Genomic DNA, 21636 nt, shown 5'->3' on the forward strand with positions numbered 1-21636 from the left:
AAGAGGGACCAGGCCTGCACTGCAAGGCTGTAGTTAGAAGATGGTGTAGGAATAGGAACCTAGCCCAGCCCCGTGCATGGAAGACAATTCCTGTTCCATCCTTCTGCTTGCTTTCTCTCTTCCTTTCCTTGTAGGCTTTTGGAGGCTGGAGATGTTACCGCCATCTCGAGCGGTCACAGAAGCCTTCGTGGAAGAGGAGAGCCCTGCCTGGAGCCTCAATTTTGGGTGCTGCAAGGGTTATTAATAGGCCTGGCTCGAGGGGCCCAGGGAGGGTGAATGTGATATAGACACCCAGCACCATGGCTGGGGAGTACCTGACACCGGAAGGGGAGGGGGCCGGGGGCAGAGGGGAGTACCACGTCCCAAAATAGCCGGAGCAGAAGCTTATATAGGTGGCCGTCCTACCGCTAGGCTCACTTCCTGACGGGACCTCCCACTGGACCAGCCCTTCAGCTCAGGTTCCAGCCCTCCACCGCCACCCGAGGTGAGTGGCAGCTACTGGGGTTGCGGGGGATGGAGGTATGCAGCAGGGAGGAGGCCAGCTGGAAGGGACAGCCACACGTCCCCTTCCCCCAGTAACACAGGCTGGGGTGGGGGTGGATGCTGTGAGGCGGGCAGCCGTGGAGTCTAGGGCTGAGAGTACAGTTCCTGGGGTCTCCATCCTAACTCCTGGTGTGACCCGAAGCAAATCCCTCCCCCTGGCTAAGTCTCGGGTTCCCCACCTATAGAACGAGAGGGGTGGAGGCAGACATCTGTGGGTTCAGGTGAGGAGGCCCCTGCCTGGGCAGAGGAGGCAGGAGGAAGGGGTAGGAGGGCTGATGGGCTGACCTGATGGCATCATCTGATGTTCTGTCTGGGTGGACTTCAGCCCAGAGAGGGTGTCAAGTTGATAGGAAGCTTCTGCAGCAGGGAGAGATGGAGGAAGGAGGGAGAAGGATGGGGCCTCTGTTGCTGTTCCAGTCTCTGCCACAGGGGTCAGTGTCTGGGGACTCGGCAGGAGCCGGTCTCTGGCTCAGACACGTGGGACTTGACTAGGCTGGGTCCTGAGCACTGGAGGAGCTCCATGGAGGAGTTCGCTGAACTTGAAGTTAGTACATCCGGGCCTCTCTGAGCCACTGCCTTGCTGTGTGTTTTTAGGCCATTCACTGACTCTCTCTGGCCTCAGTTTCCCCACTAGCATAGCATAAGGATCCTTCCGCTGGGGAAGCAGATTCTCCAACTAGGTCCCTGGAGTGAGCTGAGCCTGGGGGTTGAAATGATAGCACAGAAGCCCAGCATCTCCAAGTTAACAGCCCAGCCTGGGGCAGGGGCAGCAGGGGCAGCTGAGGGGTCCGGGGACGCCCTCACACTGCAAGAGATCAGGTTGGGAGTTGCAGCCTCGGCGCCTTGGAAGCCAGCTGGTGGGCTGTCACCTGAGGGAGCTGACTCACAGGGACGGGGCCAGCTGGAGCCAGCAGCAACCTAAGGTTTCCAGGAAGGGCAGCCGTCCAGGGCCGAGCTGAGGGAGACAGTGTTGACAGCAGCCAGTGCGAGGGAACCTGAGCTACATGGCAGCTGGGCTGCTCTCCCCAGCGCCCCCATCAAGGACCCCCATCTCAGCCCACCCACACCTTCCCACACCTTAAGTTGGAGTCTCAAGATCCCGCCACAAGGGACCTCCCATACCATCAACACAGCAGAGGGAGACTGAGGCCCAGAGATGGGGCAGGTCACAACCCCAGGTCACATGGGGACTTAGCGCAGCCCCAGATCTAGAACCCAGGCCTCCTGACTCCCTGTCCAGTGCTCTGCACACTTTCAAGACAGCTGGTTGCAGCCTGAATCCTTTGGAGACCGTGGGAAAGAATGCAACTGGTCTCTGGCGGCATAAAGATTAGGAAGTGTCACATTTCCCAGAGACGAAGTTCAGGACATAAAACCTGCTTCGGTTGTCTAGAAAGTGTAGTCTGAGGGGGCCACCCTCTCCCCAGGCATAGGCCTTCTGGTCTCCAAGTGGGGGGAGGGTGTACAGAGACTCCAAGTAGCCTCTCCCTCCCCCCACCCCCCACCCACGTTGGTTCATGGGGGCAGGAGTCCGGACCCGCACTATACTCTCCTTGGCTCAGGGGACCAGGAAAGCAAGTAGTTAGTGGGGATCTGAGAAGGGTTCTTTGAAAAGTCAGACTACGGAAAAAAAAAATTCGGTTTCCGTGTGTGCTCCCCTGGCCAGATGTGGGATGGGGCACCCGCTGAGGGCCCTAGCAGCACCGGCCTATCCGTGCCACCCCGTCCAGTGGGTCAGGTTTCCAGACCTCAGCGTTCAGATTTTGCAGCATAAATTTGCATCCAGGAGAGACAGAGTGGAGGCTGAGGTAGGAGTGGAGAGAGAATGGGAGCAGGGCCAAGGGGCCCAGGAGGGTGTAGACCTCCTACACCCTCGGTATCCTCCCGGAAGCGGCGGGACATCCTCGGAGGTGCGCTGACCCGAGACCCCGCGCCGCACCAGGCCGGCGCCTTCTGCGTGCCCTTGACGGCAGGAGAACCCTCCAGACCCGGCTGAGGACTCGGGCGCCCGGTAAATTCCAGAGGTTGCCCCTTCCCCTGGCGCCCTGGTCGCAGCCCCTGGGATCCCAAGGCCCCCCGGCGGGGCGGGACGGCAGCGGCAGCGCGACGGCTCGCCAGCCCGCCGGCCCGGACCGCGCAGCTCGGCGGCGCGGCTGGACTGAGCTGCTCTGGCTGCGCGCAGAGCCCCGCGCCCCCTGGCTCTGCGCCAGGCCGGCGGGCGTGCGCCCGGCGCGCGGCACTGCAGCGCAGGTCATATGAGCAGAAACGATGAGAAAAGCACTTTTTAATCTTTTCGCACTTGCTCTGCCAGCTCAAACAGTTGCAGGATGTCGATGACAGACTTTCTCAACGCTGAGGACATCATGAAGGCAGTGGGTGCCTTTACCGGTGAGCAGCGCGCTCCCCTCCGCACCCCTCTCCCCGCATCCAGCACCCTGGCCCCTGCACCCCGTGCTTCCCGCGGACGGCCAGTCTTCCTCAGCGCTTCTCTGCCCACGCATCCCGCGGGGCGCTGGTGGAGCGTGGAGCGGGGTCCACGGCATTTCCCAAACTCTGCCCGGGCCGGACTTGGCACAGGGAACGGGCGGGGAGGCCGTGCGCCCTGCCGGACAACCGAAACTCTCGGGCGCCAAAGGCCGGGTGGCCACGCTGCGAGGACCCGGGTCCCGGACCAAGGGCGAAGAGAGGGGTGGAAAGCTGCATCTCTGGGTCCTTGTGGGCGCTCGGGGCTTCCTTTGCAAGGCACTTGGAGGGGACTATAGGTGCGCATGCTTCTCTCCACGCGACCGCTTTCCAGACAGGCCTCTTTCCTGGCTCCCTGAATGTCTAAGCCCCTTCTCCGGGGCTCAGAGCTCAGCCCCCCTCAACGGATCTGCGAGGGAGCGAGGTGACCTTCCCGTAGCTGGCGCTCCGCTCTGCTCAGCCCTGCGAGAAGCATCCTCCGCGCTTGCAACTTCCAGCCTCCTCAGGCACGGAGGGAGGGGAGCCGGCAGTCTCATGTCTCTGAGCTGCCCTGGACTTGAGCGCTTAGCTACTTACCTTCCTTCTCCCTCCTGTCACCCAGATGGGGAAACTGAGGCAGGGAGAGGGCTAGAAACTTGCCCAAGGTTACCTGGCAGGGCAGCAGAGGAATTAGCACGGGGGTCACCTCCGGATCTTGTCCCTGCCGATGCCACCCCTCCCCATCTAGTGTCTGAGGTGGACAGAGCAGCTTTCCTCCCCTCCAGCCCAGGGAGGGAACAGTGAGTTTTCGCGGGATCGCCCCTATCCCGCCACCCCCGTCCCACACACACACATAAGTTACTTGGTCTAAAGTTTCTTTTCTCAGGTGTCCTTAAAAAGGAGCTCGGGACATAGAAAATGGGAAGAGGGCTCCCATTTCCTTTCTCTTGGCAACCCTCCCCTGGGCATGAAGAAACTCTGGGAAGCCACCCTCCCAGGGCCCTGCGATAGCCCCCCCACTTCTCCTTGACCCATCTTGCTCCCTCGGAGAAGAAACCTAACTGGGAATTCTTGGGGAGCCTTCCAACACCCGTCCCCATTCCCACCAGAATGGATTTCTGCAGCAAAGCCGGGACTTCTGGGTCGTCCCCTTCCCTCTCCCACTGTGTGACCTTGAGAGAAACTTGTCCTCTCTGTGTTGATTTTCTGGCAACACAATCTATGACCAAGAAAAAGGTCGACCCTCCCTTCTCCCCTGCAGCATACACACCTCATGTTCCCACCGCCTCCAATTCCCCTGCCCACCCCGACTCAGCCGCCACCCAAAAGGCTTCATGGAAACCAGGAAGCCCCTCTGCCTTCAAATGCTACCCCTGCCATTAGTGAAGGGTACAGTGGAGGGTGGGGTCCGGTTGGAGAGCCAGGGTGATCTGGGTGCAAGGCCACCTCTGCCACTGTGCGACCTTGGGCCAAGCCCCCTCGCCTGGCCTGGGCTCCCTCAGCCCTCCCGTAGAGGTGTGCCTCTGCCATCCCACAGGACTCGCCCTGCGGAGGCGATCAAAGTGCTGTGACACCCACATTCTCCCACCCTTCCCCAGGCCCCTTGTCTGTCCTCATTTTCACCTCCTCTCTCCACCCCCCAACAGCTGTCGACTCCTTCGACCACAAAAAATTCTTCCAAATGGTCGGACTGAAGAAAAAGAGCCCAGATGACGTGAAGAAGATATTCCACATCCTGGATAAAGACGAGAGCGGCTTCATCGAGGAGGAGGAACTGGGGTAAACTGAGGCCTGCAGGGGCTGCCCAGCCTGTGGCTCTGGGAGAGGGGCTGGGGGCTGGGGCTCTTGCTTTGGAGTTCCTGTCCAGCTGCCCGTCTCTCTGCACCCTTCACAGATAATAACCATCCCTGCCTGATCGCTGTTGCTTCCAGAAAATAAAATCCTCAGCAGAAAGTGCAACTAATGAGATTAAATTATAGCCACTTAATATTGCTAATGGAATGATGCTACTTAATAATTGAATACAAACCAAGAGGCAGCTTTCTCGTTGCCTAGCACCATAGGCAAGGCAGAGAGCGCTCCCTTGAGTAATTTCATTGATTTTCATTCCTCTAAAAGGCAACTTCTACCATCCTGCAGACCCCTACCCTTCTGTACCAGCAGCTAGAACAGTTTCTGGGCAAGTCAGGGATGCAGAACCAGCTTTGGGGGTTCAGGAGTCCTAGGAGCAAGACAGAGAAGGTTATGACTAGGAAAATGCAAGATGACATCCCCCAAAAAACTTCCCACCATCACCCTCTTGGCCACCTGGCCCATGTCTGCCAACCCTGCTGTGCTTTATGTAACACTCTGGCCAAGACTGCCTCGAATTTTGTCAGTAAGAGAAGGGAGAGGGTGTGGAGAGGGGCTTTTCAAGTAAGGACTTCCCCATCCATCCTGTCTCTCCCCGAAACCATCCCACAAGGGTAACCTTTGTCTAGAACCTTCTCCTCCACCCTCCCATGCCCAATGTGCACACACACGCACGCGCACACACAGATGCTGACTTCTACCTATCCTCCAGGCATCACCTTCTCCAGGAAGCCTTCCTGACTCTTCCCCTCACCCCCAGTGAATGGACGCATCCTTCAAGCACTGCTCTCCACTTTCCCATCATTGCATCCATCACACTGTGTGGTCTCTCCCAGAGCACATGGCCTCCTTCCTGTTTTTTCAGGTGGCTTCCTAAGATCATCTCTGTGCCCCCCGTTTCCAGCATGACCGTGGCACAGAGAAGACACTTTTGTGTTTATTGTGCTGCCTGAATAACTAAACAAATGTAGGTGCCCTGGCTGAAGTGAGGGCAACCCTTCGCAGAGGACAGCCTGTCCTTCCCTGCGCGCCTACCCGCGAAGCCTAGCCGTGGCGGGGCTACCCGGCCCAGCACAACCGCACGCGTGCTGGCTGCTCGCTGCTCGCCCCCTGTCCCAGCCGCCTGCTTCCCCCGTGCAGACGCCAGCCCACCACCCACACGGTGCTCCTGCAAGGCGACCCTGGCCTGACTCCCTCCCCACTTTCTCCCTTTCCTCCTCCAGATCCATTCTGAAAGCCTTCTCCCCAGATGCCAGAGACCTATCTGCTAAGGAAGTCAAAATACTGCTGGCTGCTGGAGACAAGGATGGGGATGACAAGATTGGGGTCGATGGTGAGTAGCCATGGCCTGGGCACGCGGTGAATCTCAGGATGTTTGGATGCTAAAAGCTCAGAGCTATGTCCCTCCGCCATGGGAAGGGGAGAAGGATTGGGGGGCGTCCCCCACTCCCCAAGATTAGAAGAAAAAAGCCAATCCGTTAGGTCTGAGAGCTCTCTCATGTAAGCCAGGCAAAGAAAAAACTGGTATATTGTTTTCTAGATTTGAATAATCCAAAAGGAATAGATTCTTTTTTTTTTCTCCCTGCTGCGTAAGGAATCCAGGAGAATTTGGGATTTTTCCTGAACTGTGTCTGTACTTTTGCCTGAGTTTCGGTCCCAGCTTTGCCCAAACTGGCTATATGACTTTGGGCAGTCTCTCTCCTGCTCTGGGTCTCAGTCTCCCATCTGTAACCCAAGGAAATGAGGCCAACTGATCCCCCAGGACCTACTGACTCTCACATTCTCAGATTCCAGGGATGGAAATTCGTTATCTCCTATCCTCCTCAGCATCTTGTCCTGGGTGTCCTGTAACTTAGCCTCAAAACCTGTTTCGGCTTCACCCAAATATACCATTTCAGAATTGCACGAGAGCCAGGAAAAAACAGCCGGCCAGGGATGAGCTGGGAATTAGGAAAAGGAACATCTGGCCTGACCTTGCTTTTCAAGCTTTGCTTTCAGAACAGACGAGGGGCTGGCGGTCCACCATCCCACATCCTTCTCCATTCAAATCTAACCAGCATTCACATCCCAGCATCATTATCTTTCTTAGCATCACAACATCCTTGGGAATCATATTCATTTTGCAGATGGGCAAGGTGAGGTTGAAGGTGCTTGGCCTGTTCAAAGAGCTAGGACATACGTGGGGGAGCGGGGATTTAGAACCAGTTCTGAATATCTCTGTCCAATATTCTATGCCATATCAGTGCTGGACCTCGTGATGATCCTTTCTGCCGATTTAAGAGAAAACTATGTGTAGGTGCTCGGCCTCTGGGCCCGTGCTGTCTGGGTTCAAATCCCAGCCCAGCCACTTGCTAGCTGTGTGATTTGGGGCGATTCAAGTAACTACTCTGGGCCTCTGTTTTCTCATCTCTGAACTGAGGATAACGATTGCTCTTATAGGATTGTCAGAGGATTACATTTGTTAATGTGTGACGTGTGTAGAACAGTGGCACAGAAGAATTGCCGTATACATGTTTGTTAACTACTTTTTTAACAGGGGGTAAGTTGTATTCATCCTTGTATCCCCAGTGTCTAGCCCATACCCAACCCAAAGCAGGCATTTAATAAATACCTGTAGCTTGAGTGTGAAGTCCAGCCCCCATGCTCTGCTTGCTCTCTGCTCTTCACCAGCTGTGACCTTGACCATCACCTCTCCATACCTAGGTTCCAGTGTCTGACAAACGGGGTGCACAGTTTTATCGTAAGACCTGCTTGGGCTCGTTGTGAAAATTAAGCGGCTGCAGACACAAAACTGCCTTGGGAAATGTACAAGGAATCTGAACGTGGGCATCGTTTATTAAATTTTTATGCCAGAAATGAGAACGGAGAAACTCTAGAAAGGTTAGATGCAATGAGCCGCCTGACCTTCTGATGCCAGCTGCCCTTCTTGTGGCTGGGAAAGAGGGAGCTGGTTTTAAAGGAGGTGGAGCAGAGGGCGCTGGAGGGAAAAGGGTGGCTGGTCTAGGTGATTCCAGTGAGAGGTGTGTCTCTCCCACACCCCCATCCTCACTAAGTCACTTATCGGACAGTTCCACCCCGAGCTCGGTTCCCCCCGTGACCCCAGCTCAGGCCTTCGGACCTCCCTTCCTTTTTTATTTGCAGCCAATATGCTACAGCTCAGAAGCGACCTACACGGTGAAGGAAAACCAGGTCAGATCCTGGCCTGCTTCCCTGCCTCCCTAACTGCCCAACTCAGATCTTAAAGCACTAACTCAACTCTTCCATCAGACCCAACAGATCTTTACTGTTGCTACTGAGTAGCAACCCTGTGCTGGGCAGTGGGGGAAGCAAAGTGGAATGAGACCCAACCCTCAGAGGCACCACTTCTTGGCCGGGGGCCCCTGAGCCCCGACTGTAAAGCCCTCATCTATAAACGGGGCATCACAACACAACACAGAGCTCACTGGGATTTTGTGAGGATTTCGTGACACGATGTATGGCAGTGTTGAGTGCAGTGCCCGGCGCACAGTAAATGCTCAGTAAACAGCGGCTGCAACACTATTTCTATTCTACCTGCACGATGTTTACAGCTCTATGATTTATACACAAACACACAGTAATACCAGGCAGAGGCCAGGAGGTGCAGACGAGCTCTTCAGAGAGGGAGACAGTGGGCACTTGTGCGGATCTGGAGACCACGGGCAGGGCTGCCACAGGCCAGGAGGGCAAGTGGAGGGAGGTCCAGGCGAGGCCTTGGTATCAATCAACAAAGGCACTAAGGCTGGGAAGTTTAGGGCATGTTTAGAAAGGGGCAAGAAGGTTGGTTTGCTGAGGGTGGGAGGGGAGAGAGAATTATTACCAGGGTGAGTAAAGTGCGCCCGGCCCGATGCTGGACTCTGCACACATGTCACCTCATTTGACCTTAGGATGACAGAGGACATAGATGCAGATGCAGAAAGAGCAGCTCCAGTGCCCAAGGTGACATGGATTCGAACCCAGGTCTGTCTGCCAGCACAGTCCAGGCTCAGGCCAACCTGGTGAAAGTCTGGAAATCAGGGCAGAACAAAACAGGGGGGCAAGAGATGACATGGGCAATGAGAACAGATCACCCAAGGCAGGGGGGCCCACACCTCATGCTTCTGAGGTGGGAAGATGCAGACACGCCCCCTCCCCGCTTCCGCCCCCAAACACAGTCCTTTATCCGGAGGGCGACAGGAAGGATGGGTGTGATGGTGCCTAATAAACAGCGGGATGGGAAGAAGAGCCCTTCGTGGGCCCAGAATTTTCTATTTTAGACTCTCTGCTTTGCTGCCCACTCCCTCTAAAGGCCAAAGAGGCTGAGCCCTGTCCACCAGCTGGAGGATGCCTTCAACTCCCGGTAGGACTTGGGACGAGTCACAGAACTTCTCTGACCTTCAGGTGCCACTTTAAAATCAGGGGTCAGGTCACTGGCTGATCACTAGGGTCCCTTCCAGCCCTGGGACTCTCCAGGTGCCCCAGTGCATACACCTCTAGACAGGGGACCAGGTTGGCATCTAGGCTCAGCTATGTGACCTTGAATAACGACAGCAATGACTCTAACTTCATGGAGTCCTCTGTGTGCCAGGCACTGTGCTTAGCATTTTACTCATTTAGTCTTCCCAGCTTCTTTGAGGATACTATTACTATCCCCATTTTACAGATAAGGACACTGAGTCTCAGAGAGGCTCAGAGTTTGCCTAGGAAGAAACAAGGTCAAGATCTGAGTTCAGGTGTGTCCAGATCCAAAGCACATGCCCTGTGCCGCCTGCTTCATTCATTCATCCATTCACTCAAAGTCAAAGAGCATCTACTGGAGACGATTTTATTTACTGACTTATTGCTTGCTTCTCTCTCTCCCACTGGGTTGGATGTCGTGTCCACAAGGGCAGGAACTTTGTTTTGTTCAGCTCTGACCCCAGCACCTAGAATAGGGTCTGGCACATAGTAGGGGCACAAGGAAAGTTTGATGAATGAATGTGTCCAGTTCTGGGGATGCAATGATGAGGAAGTATGGTGTATAGGGAGAGGTCCACAGGCTAAGGGTGGAGACCCACTTGGGCTGGGGCTTGCAGGTGCTAGGGGATTCTAGAACCAGGGATACTGCCTCCGTCTCTAGCTGTTTGCCCTTCTGAAGGTGAGTGATATTTACCAGGTCTTTTAGGATCACAGGTTGATGGGAGTGGGTAGAAAGACAAAGTTTTAGTAATACCCCTTTGCTTTCCCACTTCTGGGCAACTACTTCCAGGAAGCTCAAAGGCTTTTATAGATGTGGTCGATTGATTCTCGATGGCCACCCTTGAAAGCCTGGTGTAGAGCTGGTAAAGGGGGGATTTAAAGCAGAAAAGGAGGGAGAAGGTGATCAAGGGTGGAAGGTGCCCCCAGACCCAGCGATCGGTAACAGGCGAGACTAGTAAGTGGCAGGTTCTCTCTCAAGTACCTGCCCTTCCCCACGGCGGGTCTCCAACAGCACTTGGCATCAGAATCACGGACGGCTTTTCACGACACAGATGGCTCGGCCCCGTCCCCAGAGTTTCTGATTCCTTAAGTCCGGGGTGGGGCCCAAGCGTTTGCATTTCTACAAAGTTCCCACGTGGTGCTCATGGTCTGGGGATGACACTCTGAGAACCACTGCCTTATAATCATCCTAGAAAACAGATGCCATCGCTCTTCCGGTTTGTAGTTGAGGAAACTGAGGCACTGAGCGGTTAAGGAACGTGCCCAGGGTCACTCAGTAGCAGAGCCAAAACTGAGACTCAGAGGTCCAGGCAGGACCCTCTGCCACCCTGCATGTGTCCCCAGCCTGGCTTCTCCGTACCCAATACCTGCCCGCATGGACCGTGCAGGCTGCTGGGAACAGCGGGCACCATCCGTGTGGTACTTCCGTCCTCACAAGAGCATCACAAGACATGCCCTCACCGTACAGGCAAGGAAACTGAGGCTCAGGGAAGTGGGGTGACTTGCCCAGGATCACACAGCTACTCAGCATTGGGGCGCTGCTTCAAACCTCGACATTCTCTGCCCCGCCATGCTGTCGACAGGAACTGCATACCCCGCATATACACATGCAGTCATGCAATCCTAGTTAGTTTCCCTGAAACCTGATCCCAGTGGCAGATCCCGTTTCCTGTGCTTCAAGCCTGTTCCAACTCAAGAGCCTGTGGTTTGCTTTTGTTTCCGTGGCTGGAAAATTTAGTCATAATGATTGCCTGACCCTTGCAGCCGTTTCTGCATGCCTGAAGGCATTTGCTTTTTCTGCTTCCTTCTGGCAAAAATCTGTTCTCTTTTATCCTTAAGTAGCATATTTAACATGGGAGGCAGGAGGGAGGGAGTAAGCCCTCGGGCTGAAACTCCTGAAGTCAGGCAGAAAATACAACCTGTAGAGTGCCGCTACCAGCAGTGTGAATGGCCAAGGCTTCTCCTCTCTCTGGACGTCCTCATCCCAAAGCAGGGTTAAAAATAACCACCTTCAAAGGTTGTCGCAAGAATTGTGAGTGTTCTGGAAACGGTTCCTTTCCTCTTGTTTTGCGTGCTTTCTCTTGTAAGCTACCTCAAAACCCTTTGGAAGTAGTGGAATACCCACTCTCAAAGGAAATGAAATGGAGGCTAAGATGGGAAGAAACTGAGAGGGACAAAAGGAGAGTCATGCCTGCCTCCCTGTAATTCCAGCCCTCCAGCCCCTATGGGGTTTGATTTCCAAGCAAGGCAGGATATGCACATCGGGGCCAGCCCGCAGCCCTGATGGCAGAGCCCCAAGTCATGCAGTGTTTTGCCCTATTTCGTTACATCCTCATCCCAGCCCAACATGGTCTGGGGGACAGAGGCTGTGGTCCCCAGTGAGAGACGTGGAAAGTGAGGCCTAGCAGATGTGACGTGCCAAAGTCACCAGCGAGCCCTTGGCCAGATGGAACCTATAGGTCTCCTGAGTCTACCACTCCCTCCACCAGGCTGAGCTGGGACATTCGAGGTATAAATGGTTTCTGTGCTTAGCAGGATGCTCGTTCTTATTCCCGTGTGGACTCCCCCTAGCTCCCGACCTTACGCTGCACTAGATAAGATTTAGCCAAAGGAGGGAAAGCAGCCCTCCTTATATAACTGCCCCCCTGAGAAAGGGAGCAGCAGTGAGGGCAGAAGGAAGGCTTTCCTTCTCCATTTATCCCTCTCCTGCCTCTGGAGGTTACAGCTTGATTCAAGAACCCAAGCTCTGAGAAAGAGACACATCCTGCCACGAGCCAGGCCCGAGTCACAATCTTCCTGGCTGAGTGACTCTCGGCCTCAGTTTCCCTGTAAGTAAAATGGGGATAAGCGAGCTGGCGAGGACGAAATGGGACAGCTCGCAGGGTGGTGCCTGGCACAGAGTGTGCCCCCAGGACTGTTTACCGGCTCCTTGCGGCCGTCCGGCTAGACCCCAAATGACCCGGCCTCCCCGTTCTCTGGGGTGGGAAAGTGATCCTTGTTTGCAAGACCAAATTATAAGAAACGCAGCCTGGGAGCTATTTAGAAGTGAGGTGATAAACCGGGGGCCGGTCCTCTTCACCTTGGTCATCACGACAGAGGGGAGGAGAGAGTCTTCCAGGAGCTGACTCAAAGTTCATCTCATTTTCACCTCGGGCTATCAGCGGCCATGCTCTCACCTGTCAATAGCTTCTAATTTTGTCCAATTCCCACAGCGCCCGGAACAGGGACAGACCTCATTAGGCTAATTTCAGTATCTTAAGGGAAAGGAGAGGAGTGAGTCCGCCCATCCTCTGACCCTTTGCCGACTGCGCCCCATCCCCAGCCCCACCCCTTGTCTCCTCCTGATTGGATGATGAAGATACCAGCGAGCTGGCCCCAGGGGCCTCACGTGAGGCTTCCTTGGCAAAGGTAGAGGTGTGCTTGCATTTTTATAGGAGGAAGGACTCTGGATCCCGCCCCCGTCTACCCAGGAACACTCTCCCTCACACCTCAACTGTAAGCCTTGATTGAACCGTGCTCCCTCTGTGTGCCAGGCACCACTGTACCTCATGTGGTCCTCACTGTTGCCGTATGAGGAGATACTCTCATTGTCCCATTTTACAGACGCAGAAACTGAGGGGCAGAGACTGAGTGTCCGTGGACAGGCATGTTAGGGATGGAATCCTAACTCGGATGGGATAGACAGTGTCAGAAACTTGCTTTTGGGGCGTCCCGTGTCCTCTGTCTGTTTACATCTTCCTGTCTTCGTTTTGGGATTTTTATGGCTATTGGTGTTATTATTTCAAAGTTCCAGCCTCTGCCAGTGGTGCTGAGGAGATCCAAGGAGCTAACATTTATAAGCTATCTCCTATGTGCCAGGCATCTTTCTGTATTTTCTCATCTGGTCTTCCCAACAGTTGTGCGCGTTGACGTTATCATACCCATTTTACACAAGAGAAAATTGAAGCTCAGAGAGGTCAGGTGGTGACCTAAGGCCACCCAGCCAGAAAGTGATGGAACAAGATTCAGATACAACTCCAGGATTACTGGAACGTCGTCGGCAGGTACCAGGCAGGATGGGAAATGGTGGGGGATGGCAACAACAAGGCCAAGAAATAAAGGTTACAGTGCCATTGGGGGCATCCTCCCCCTGTGCCGGGAAGCAGCCAGGCATTGCATGGACTTGGTTTTAAAGTGGCTAGAGCAGCAATCCCACTACTGGGCATATACCCTGAGAAAACCATAATTCAAAAAGAGTCATGTACCACAGTGTTCATTGCAGCACTATTTACAATAGCCAGGACATGGAAGCAACCTAAGTGTCCATCGACAGATGAATGGGTAAAGAAGATGTGGCACATATATACAATGGAATATTACTCAGCCATAAAAAGAAACGAAATTGAGTTATTTGTAGTGAGGTGGATGGACCTAGAGTCTGTCATACAGAGTGAAGTAAGTCAGAAAGAGAAAAACAAATACCGTATGCTAACACATATATATGGAATCTAAAAAAAATTCCGAAGAACCTAGGGGCAGGACAGGAATAAAGATGCAGACGTAGAGAATGGGCTTGAGGACACGGGGAGGGGGAAGGGGAAGCTGGGATGAAGTGAGAGAGTGGCATGGACATATATACACTACCAAATGTAAAATAGATAGCTAGTGGGAAGCAGCCGCATGGCACAGGGAGATCAGCTCGGTGCTTTGTGACCACCTAGAGGGGTGGGATAGGGAGGGTGGGAGGGAGACGCAAGAGGGAGGAGATATGGGGATGTATGTATATGTGTAGCTGATTCACTTTGTTATAAAGCAGAAACTAACACACCATTGTAAAGCGATTAAAGGTCAGTAAAGATGTTAAAAATAAATCAAGTGTCTGGAGCTAAAGGAGCATCTTGATGATAACAGCCACCAAACGCCGCACGCTGGCTATGGGTCAGGCCGGCGACAAGGGGTTTAGCGCTGGTTCCTCTGCAAAACCCAAGGAGGCTCACTTTACAGTTGAGGAAACAGGCACAGTGGGGTGAAGTATCTAGTCCCAGGTCACAGAAGCAAGAAATGGGAGTTGAGGGTTGACTCCCAGCTCCCTTGCTCCAAACTCCGGAGGAGAGCTAGAAAGGCATCTTCTAGACCCGAGGCTGCACAGATAAGGAAACAGAGACGTGGAAGTGTGAGGTGTCTTGTCCAGGGACACGAGTGAAGAGCAGAAGCAAGACCAGAGCCCCATCCTCTGATGCCCATTCTCCGTCCCGCATCCTGCCGCTAAATCACTTGACCTAGACTCTGCAGGGTCTTTGTATGTTTGCTCGTTAGTTTTTCTCTCAGGAGAGACCTAGATGTTTTAGAGGAGACTTTTTTTGATAGGAGGGCATTAGTTAATTGGCTGGTTCCTGAGCTCTGCCCCAAGAGGTGTACAAAAGGTACAAAAGAGGTGACTCCTGCCTTCAATTTGTCTCTAAAGTGCCCTGCTCCAGGTTCTGGGTGGACAAAATTAGAATCCTGTGTTCTCTTCAAAAAGCCAGGGCACGTGCCACTGTGACACCCAGCTGCTTCACAGTGGATCCCAGGGGTCTGTTTTTAGAGGCTTTTGAAAACCCCACAGGTCCAAAACCTCTCCCATAGTCAGGCTCCCAAATGTCTGACCTTCCACCGCTGGAGAGTCCCTTGGTTGGTGTCCCTTGGTCCCCTTCATGCTGACTGGCCCAAATCCCATCCGGTGTGAAGGTGATGGTCAGGCTCTTTGCTAAGGGGTAGCCAAGAACCCGAAACTTCTAGGGTGAGGGTTGGGGGGAGGGGACAGGTAGATGGAAGTCAGGAAACGGTAAGGACCAACTTCCCCTCTTGCCAATCACTCCATGAGCCGGTGTTGGTGGACGGACTCATGTCTCCTTGATCCCAGGACAGAGCAACTCAGTGCCCAAGGACAGGCTTTACTGGCTCTGGCCAGTTTTCCAAATCAAATGGCAGGTTAAAGCTGGAGAGAGTTCATGCTTCCACCCGATCTGGGATGCTAGCCCCATCAGGAACGGCCTCTCCACCTTGATGTAGGGGGTGTTCATGGGACCTCAGGCCGACTCCTGCCCCTGCCCCTTCTTTTCCGCGTGACCCGGCCACTTGACCTCTCCAGGCCTCCACTTCCCCATCTATAGAATGGGAACCATCCCACTCACCTCCAGGGGCTGAATTATATGCAGTAAGTCGGTACTTTTTGAACCCTGAGGAGGACTCCTGAGCCATGCCATCCATTCATCCATCTGTCCATCCATCTGTCCACCCATTTGACATTTTTTTTATGGGCACCTGCTGGGGGCCAGGTGTGTTCTATTGCTAGGACAGTGGTGAACAAGATGGACAGCGCCCCCTGCCCTCCTGGAGTTTATATTCTGGTAGGGGGAAACTGACAAAAAGTAAGTACATACATTAATAAGATCATTCTCAGAGAGTGCTAAGTACCATGAAGTAATAAAAAACGGCTAATATGACCTTCATGGGGGTGGTGATATTTGAGCTGGCTCCTGTGTCACTCTAGACCTAGGTCAAGGTAGGTCGGAAACCTCCAGGGCAAAGAGGGAAGTTTGAATCACGTCCACTGTGTGATCTTGGTCACGCTACTTGATTCTTGGGGCTGTTTCCCGATCTGTAAAACGCAGACAAAAGCGTCTCTCCCATGGAGGAAGTGCTTCTTGAAAAGAAGAATTTGTTAGTTCTATAAAAATCAGCAATACTAATCAAAGTACTACCGATAAAAGACATCTCAGAAGAACCACCTGGCTTAGCAAGGTGCTGTAGGGTCAGAGGAGCTCGTGGCTGAGAAAGTGGATGCTTTGACACTGGCCCGTGAGAGGCATTCTTAATGTTTCGTGTTCGGGTTGCACGTGATGGTTCAGCCAGTGATTCCGAGGGTTTTCAGGGCCGGCAGGAGAACCCTTCCCCTCTCTCACCTTGAGTCGATACCCAGGCCCCTACATCCAGGCCACCTGCCTTTCCTGGCCTCAGGGACTACTTGGGGACAGGAGAGAGTGGTGTCCATTTCCCGGGTCAAACCCCAGAAAGGTGAGGAGCCCTCCACCTGGCGGGGGTCAGTGGCAGGTCATTTCCATGACGATAGCACGTGTTGGTTTGGGTGGTTTTTGTTTTCTCACTTTGTAATTTTTAAATACTTCTAGCTCTGTTGACGAGGTCTAACAATAGTACAGCGAGTTCCTATCCCCCTCGCCCGGCATCTCCTAATGCTAACGTTTTATATAACCACGTGCATTGAAGAAATTACACTGGGAGGTTCTTACAATATGTGCTTCATATTAAGCCTGGGGAGGGTGGGACGCACCTCAGGGGAGCCCCAGATACCTCTTGTGGCCTCTTTTTTTTTAACATCTTTATTGGAGTATAACTGCTTTACAATGGTGTGTTAGTTTCTGCTTTGGAACAAAGTGAATCAGTTATACATAAACATATATCCCCATATCCCCTCCCTCTTGCGTCTCCCTCCCACCCTCCCTATCCCACCCCTCTAGGTGGTCACAAAGCACTGAGCTGATCTCCCTGTGTTATGCGGTTGCTTCCCACTAGCTATCTATTTTACATTTGTAGTGTATATATGTCCATGCCACTCTCTCACTTTGTTACAGCTTATCCTTCCCCCTCCCCGTATCCTCAAGTCCACTCTCTAGTAGGTCTGTGTCTTTATTCCCGTCTTACCCCTAGGTTCTTCATGACCTTTTTTTTTTTTTTTTTTTGCGGTACGCGGGCCTCTCACTGTTGTGGCCTCTCCCGTCGTGGAGCACAGGCTCCGGACGCACAGGCTCAGCGGCCATGGCTCACGGGCCCAGCCGCTCCGCGGCATGTGGGATCTTCCTGGACCGGGGCATGAACCCGTGTCCCCTGCATCGGCAGGCGGACTCTCAACCACTGCGCCACCAGGGAAGCCCCCATGACCTTTTTTTTTTTTTTTTCTTAGATTCCATGTATATGTGTTAGCATATGGTATTTGTTTTTCTCTTTCTGACTCACTTCACTCTGTATGACAGACTCTAGGTCCATCCACCTCACTACAAATAACTCAATTTCGTTTCTTTTTATGGCTGAGTAATATTCCATTGTATATATGTGCCACATCTTCTTTATCCATTCATCCGATGATGGACACTTAGGTTGCTTCCATGTCCTGGCTATTGTAAACAGAGCTGCAATGAACATTTTGGTACATGACTCTGCACATTCAGTTTTTCGTTTGTCTCTCACTAGGAATTGTTACCGCCCCCTTCCTTCACTGCACGGGCAGATGGGGGAGCAGATGCCCAGAGGGGGACCTTTCCCAGCAAACAGGGCCAGGCTGGGCCTCGAAGCCTAGCTCTTGATCCCCACCTGCGCTGTCCCCACATCACAACACTGCGTTTCCAGAGGCGATGGTGACTTACCTGACGCCCCCCAGTGTTTGGCAGACTGGGGACCTGGCATCTCCAGGAGAGGGTGGCAAGCTCCTTCTGTCCTCTCTTGTCCCCTGGAGAGAAAACAACAGAGAAGACTCTCCTAAAATAAATCTTCCAAATAAAGGTCTCCGAAGACCTGGCTAGTGAGCAGCACCCCTTCTAACCAGCACACGAGGGCCCCACAGTTGAGAGGACATGGAAGGGGGTGCAGAGGGGTTCCCAATGCGGGCTGAGGCCTCCTGTGCACCAGCACTTCTCTTCTGACTGTCTCTGGATCAAGAAGCAAAGCCGGGCTTCCCTGGTGGCGCAGTGGTTAAGAGTCCGCCTGCCGATGCAGGGGACACGGGTTCGTGCCCCGGTCCGGGAAGATCCCACATGCCGCGGAGCGGCTGGGCCCATGAGCCATGGCCACTGAGCCTGTGCGTCTGGAGCCTGTGCTCCACAACGGGAGAGGCCACAACAGTGAGAGGCCTGCGTAACGCAAAAAAAAAAAAAAAGAAAGCAAAGCCGACTTTCCTTCCTTTTACAGACGATGCTAGTGAGGCTCAGAGAGGCTAGGCGCCTTGTCTGAGGTCACACAGCCTGTAAGGGAAGAGCCAGATTCGGGGGCCCAGGCCTCTTTAGCTGAGCTCGTCTTATCACACAAGAGGCCAGCCCAGCACGGATATTGGGTCTTTCCTAAATACACCCCATTGCATCCTGCCCTCTGAGCCTTGACCCCTCCATCTGCTTTCTCCTATGGGAATCCTGCATCTCTTACAGGCCTGTATCAGAAGCCACCTTTCCTCTGAAGGTTTTGCTGATCCCTTAAATAGAAGGCACCTCTTCTCCTGTGAATGCGAAGTCTCTGTGCCTCTCCCGTCTTTTCACAAACACGTGTGGTCCCCTCGGTGTCAGCTGTGGAGCCAGGAGGTGGGATGGAGGGAACAAAGTGGGGGCTGCAGCCTTAGGGTCCAATGGGGGAGGCAGACAGCAAGCGAATAAGCAAGAATATACTCAGAAGTGTTTCGAGAGTGGTGAGTGCTGGGAATATAATAAATAATGATGAGAGCAAAGAGGGTCGCGGTAGGGGTGGGTCACTGCTTGTGCCAGAGAGGTCACAGAAGGCCCCTTGAGGGTGGCGCTTGAGCTGGGGCTAGGCAAGTGAGGAGCTGGCTGTGAGGCAGCCTGGAAAGTGTACCAGGCAGTGAGAACGGCAGGTGCAAATATCCTGCGGTGCGAATGCCCTCGGCGTGCCTGAGATTCAGAGAAAAGGCCAGCAGCACAGAGCATTTCCTGATATCATCTTCTTCCAGAAGCTCCTGGGGTGCAGGGACCAACTCTGGCTCCCCTGTGTCTCCCCTCACCTGGTTGGGACATCCCTTTGTTCATTTTTGTGGAGTTGGATTCAATAGAGGGACATCTGATCAACCCCTGGTGCTGACACCAGTCTCTGACCTCCTTAATTAATATTAAGGCTAAGCAGAGCAGATGGACACTGCTGGAGAGATGGGGGAGGGCCACTGTGGCTTGCAGGCGAGCCCACACAGAGGGGCCTGGACCCCAGAGCTTGAATCCTCAGCCACTTACAACCTGGACACTCTGAAAAGTCACTTCTCCTCCCTGGGCCTCAGTTTTCCCCTCTGTAAAATGGGGACAATCAGTCCCAGATCCCTGAGTGTTTGCAAAGATTAATGAGGAGACAGAGCCCAGCTCATTCTGAGCACCTGGATGCGGCCACCCCTCTGAGCTGAGGTCACGGGCTCCAGGGTCTGGCTCCGTCCCCCAGATGAGGAGGAACACACAGTGGTTCCTGGCTGCTCACCGGATCCCTTTCCCCGGACCTTCTAAGTCAGAAAGTTCAGGGCAAGGGGACTCTATATCTTCTTAGATCCCGCTGGTGACCCTCATGGGCTAAGACAAGTGGCTATGAAAGAGCTCAGGGTCCGAAGTCAGACACACCCGGGTCTGAAGCCTGGCTCTGCTTCTTACTAGTTGTGTGACGTCGTAGACATTGCTGGACTCTGAGCCTCAGTTTCCTCATTTGTGGAAGGGAAATAATGATAAAATGCACGATATGGGATTATTGTCAGAGTCAAATAAGACATTGTATATAAAACACTTAGAAAAGGGACTGACATGATAAACCTTCAGAAAACTATCTTCACCACTATTATTATAATTATTATTACTAATAATTTGTGGGTGACATGACATCGTGAAGCGAAAGATATGGTAAGCTCATCACTTCCCATCTCATTCATTCATTCACTCATTCATTCATTCATCCCCACGCTCCCTTGCTCCATCACTTCAGCTTTCCCTTCTGCAGCAGATTCGAGAATCAAGAGAAAACACCAGTGTGGGGTGAGGGGGCCGCAATCAGGTCCTGGCCAGTCTCTGCTGCATGGACCACCTCTGACTCACCTCTGTCATTTTCTTTTGCAGAATTTACTGCTCTGGTGGCTGAAAGCTAAGAGGCTCTGACTGCCCAAGTCTTGTCCTTCTCTGCCCCAAACACCCGATCTCAGCCCCACTTGCTGCCCTCCTGCCTTTCTGTTCAGTTTGTTTATGTTATTTTTACTACCCCCGTCCCTTGTGGCCCTTGAAGGACACCATTCTTCTGGAAAATGATGGAGAATCAATAAAGGCTGTACCAATCAGATTCTGCTGCTTGAGAGGAACCAGGCCTGGTGGGGTGTGCCTCCTGCCTTGGCATTCCAGGCACACCTGCATGGGGATGGGGCAGGATACAGACAGAAAAGATGAAATGGAAGGGAAGTTTACTGAGCCCCTCCTTGGCCTTTGGCCCGTGGGTTGCCCATTCATCCTTGAAACCACCCATAAGGTAGGTGCTGAAACTCTTTTACAGGTGCAGAAACTGAGTCTTGCAGAAAGTGATGTGTCTAAGCCCACACAGCTAGGACTTGTGGATGGTTGGTTGGATGGATGGATGGACGGATGGACAGATGGATACTCATTAATACTCTTTTTGTTGCAAATGATAGAAACCCAACTCAAAGTAACTTAAGAAAACAAGGAAGAAAAAACAAAGACTTGGTTATGTTCCTGAATAGTCCAGGGGTAGATCTTCAGGAACAGCTGGATCAAGGAGCTTAAGTGATTTCATCAGGATTAAGTCCTTCTTTCCCCATCTCTGAGCACTGCTTTCCTTTGTGCTGGATTCATTATCAGGCAGGCTCTCCCTCCTGATGGCAAGATTCCTCCAGCCACTCAAGGTGTATATTCAGAATATCAGTTAAAAAAAAAAAAAAAGAGCTTCTCTTTTGCAATCACTCCATCAGAAGGCCCCAAATTTAATCCTATTAATACCAGTAGCTCAGGTTTACTGAGCACCTACTCTGCACCGAGCCCTTGTATATGATTCCATCTATACAACAACCCTGTGAAGTGGGGACTATTATTCTCTCCATTGTATAGATGAGGAAACTGAGGCACGGGAAGTTACACGTTCACCCAAGATCACATTGTGAGTAAGTGGTGGGACCAGGACCCCAACCCCACAGCCACCTCCAGAGCCTGCATCCCTCCCTGGACCAGTCACGGCCACCTGAAGCATGGGAGCCCTGATTGGCCCATTCTGGAAGGTGCCCATCTATGGACACAGGCAGGGTCAGTGACACAGAAAGCTCAAGTCTGGAGAAGAGTAGGGGAGAGGGGTCCCCGTGGAAACCAGAAGAGGGGAGGGAAGCCGGGTGGGTAAGCATGGCAGCGGCCCTGCAGGATGGCTTCTGCTCTTCCCCACAACAGCCTTGGGGCGGGAACTGGAGCAGTGTTCTCCCCTCCCGTGTCATGTTTCCAGACCCCGTACCCAGCGGTGTCTCTTGACCCTTCCCCTGGGCCCTGAGGTGTTGCCCTGGGTGGGGCTGTCAGGGAAGGTTCTCACTGAGGATGAGGCCTGGGCAGGCAACCCACCAGCATCCAGGTTGAGAGG

General features: G+C 53.3%; 1 protein-coding gene across 1 annotated transcript; it reads left to right on the top strand.

Moving 5' to 3' along the window:
- The first annotated feature begins 436 nt into the window (after positions 1-436).
- PVALB (parvalbumin) lies at positions 437-20255 on the top strand. Its single transcript, XM_060165088.1, has 5 exons — positions 437-484; positions 2855-2931; positions 4632-4764; positions 6060-6169; positions 20130-20255. The coding sequence occupies exons 2-5, from the start codon at positions 2871-2873 to the stop codon at positions 20156-20158; spliced, it is 333 nt and encodes a 110-aa protein (XP_060021071.1). The 5' UTR covers positions 437-484; positions 2855-2870; the 3' UTR covers positions 20159-20255.
- The last annotated feature ends 1381 nt before the right edge of the window (positions 20256-21636 follow it).

This window comes from Lagenorhynchus albirostris, chromosome 11 (assembly GCF_949774975.1).
Source record: "Lagenorhynchus albirostris chromosome 11, mLagAlb1.1, whole genome shotgun sequence".
NCBI classification, from domain to species: Eukaryota; Metazoa; Chordata; class Mammalia; order Artiodactyla; family Delphinidae; genus Lagenorhynchus; species Lagenorhynchus albirostris.

Bases quoted from the DNA above. Each gene is read 5' to 3' on its own strand.
- PVALB (XM_060165088.1), top strand. From the start codon at position 2,871: ATGTCGATGACAGACTTTCTCAACGCTGAGGACATCATGAAGGCAGTG. The intron at 2,932-4,631 runs GTGAGCAGCGCG...ACCCCCCAACAG, and splicing joins GGCAGTGGGTGCCTTTACCG to CTGTCGACTCCTTCGACCAC. The intron at 4,765-6,059 runs GTAAACTGAGGC...TTCCTCCTCCAG, and splicing joins ATCGAGGAGGAGGAACTGGG to ATCCATTCTGAAAGCCTTCT.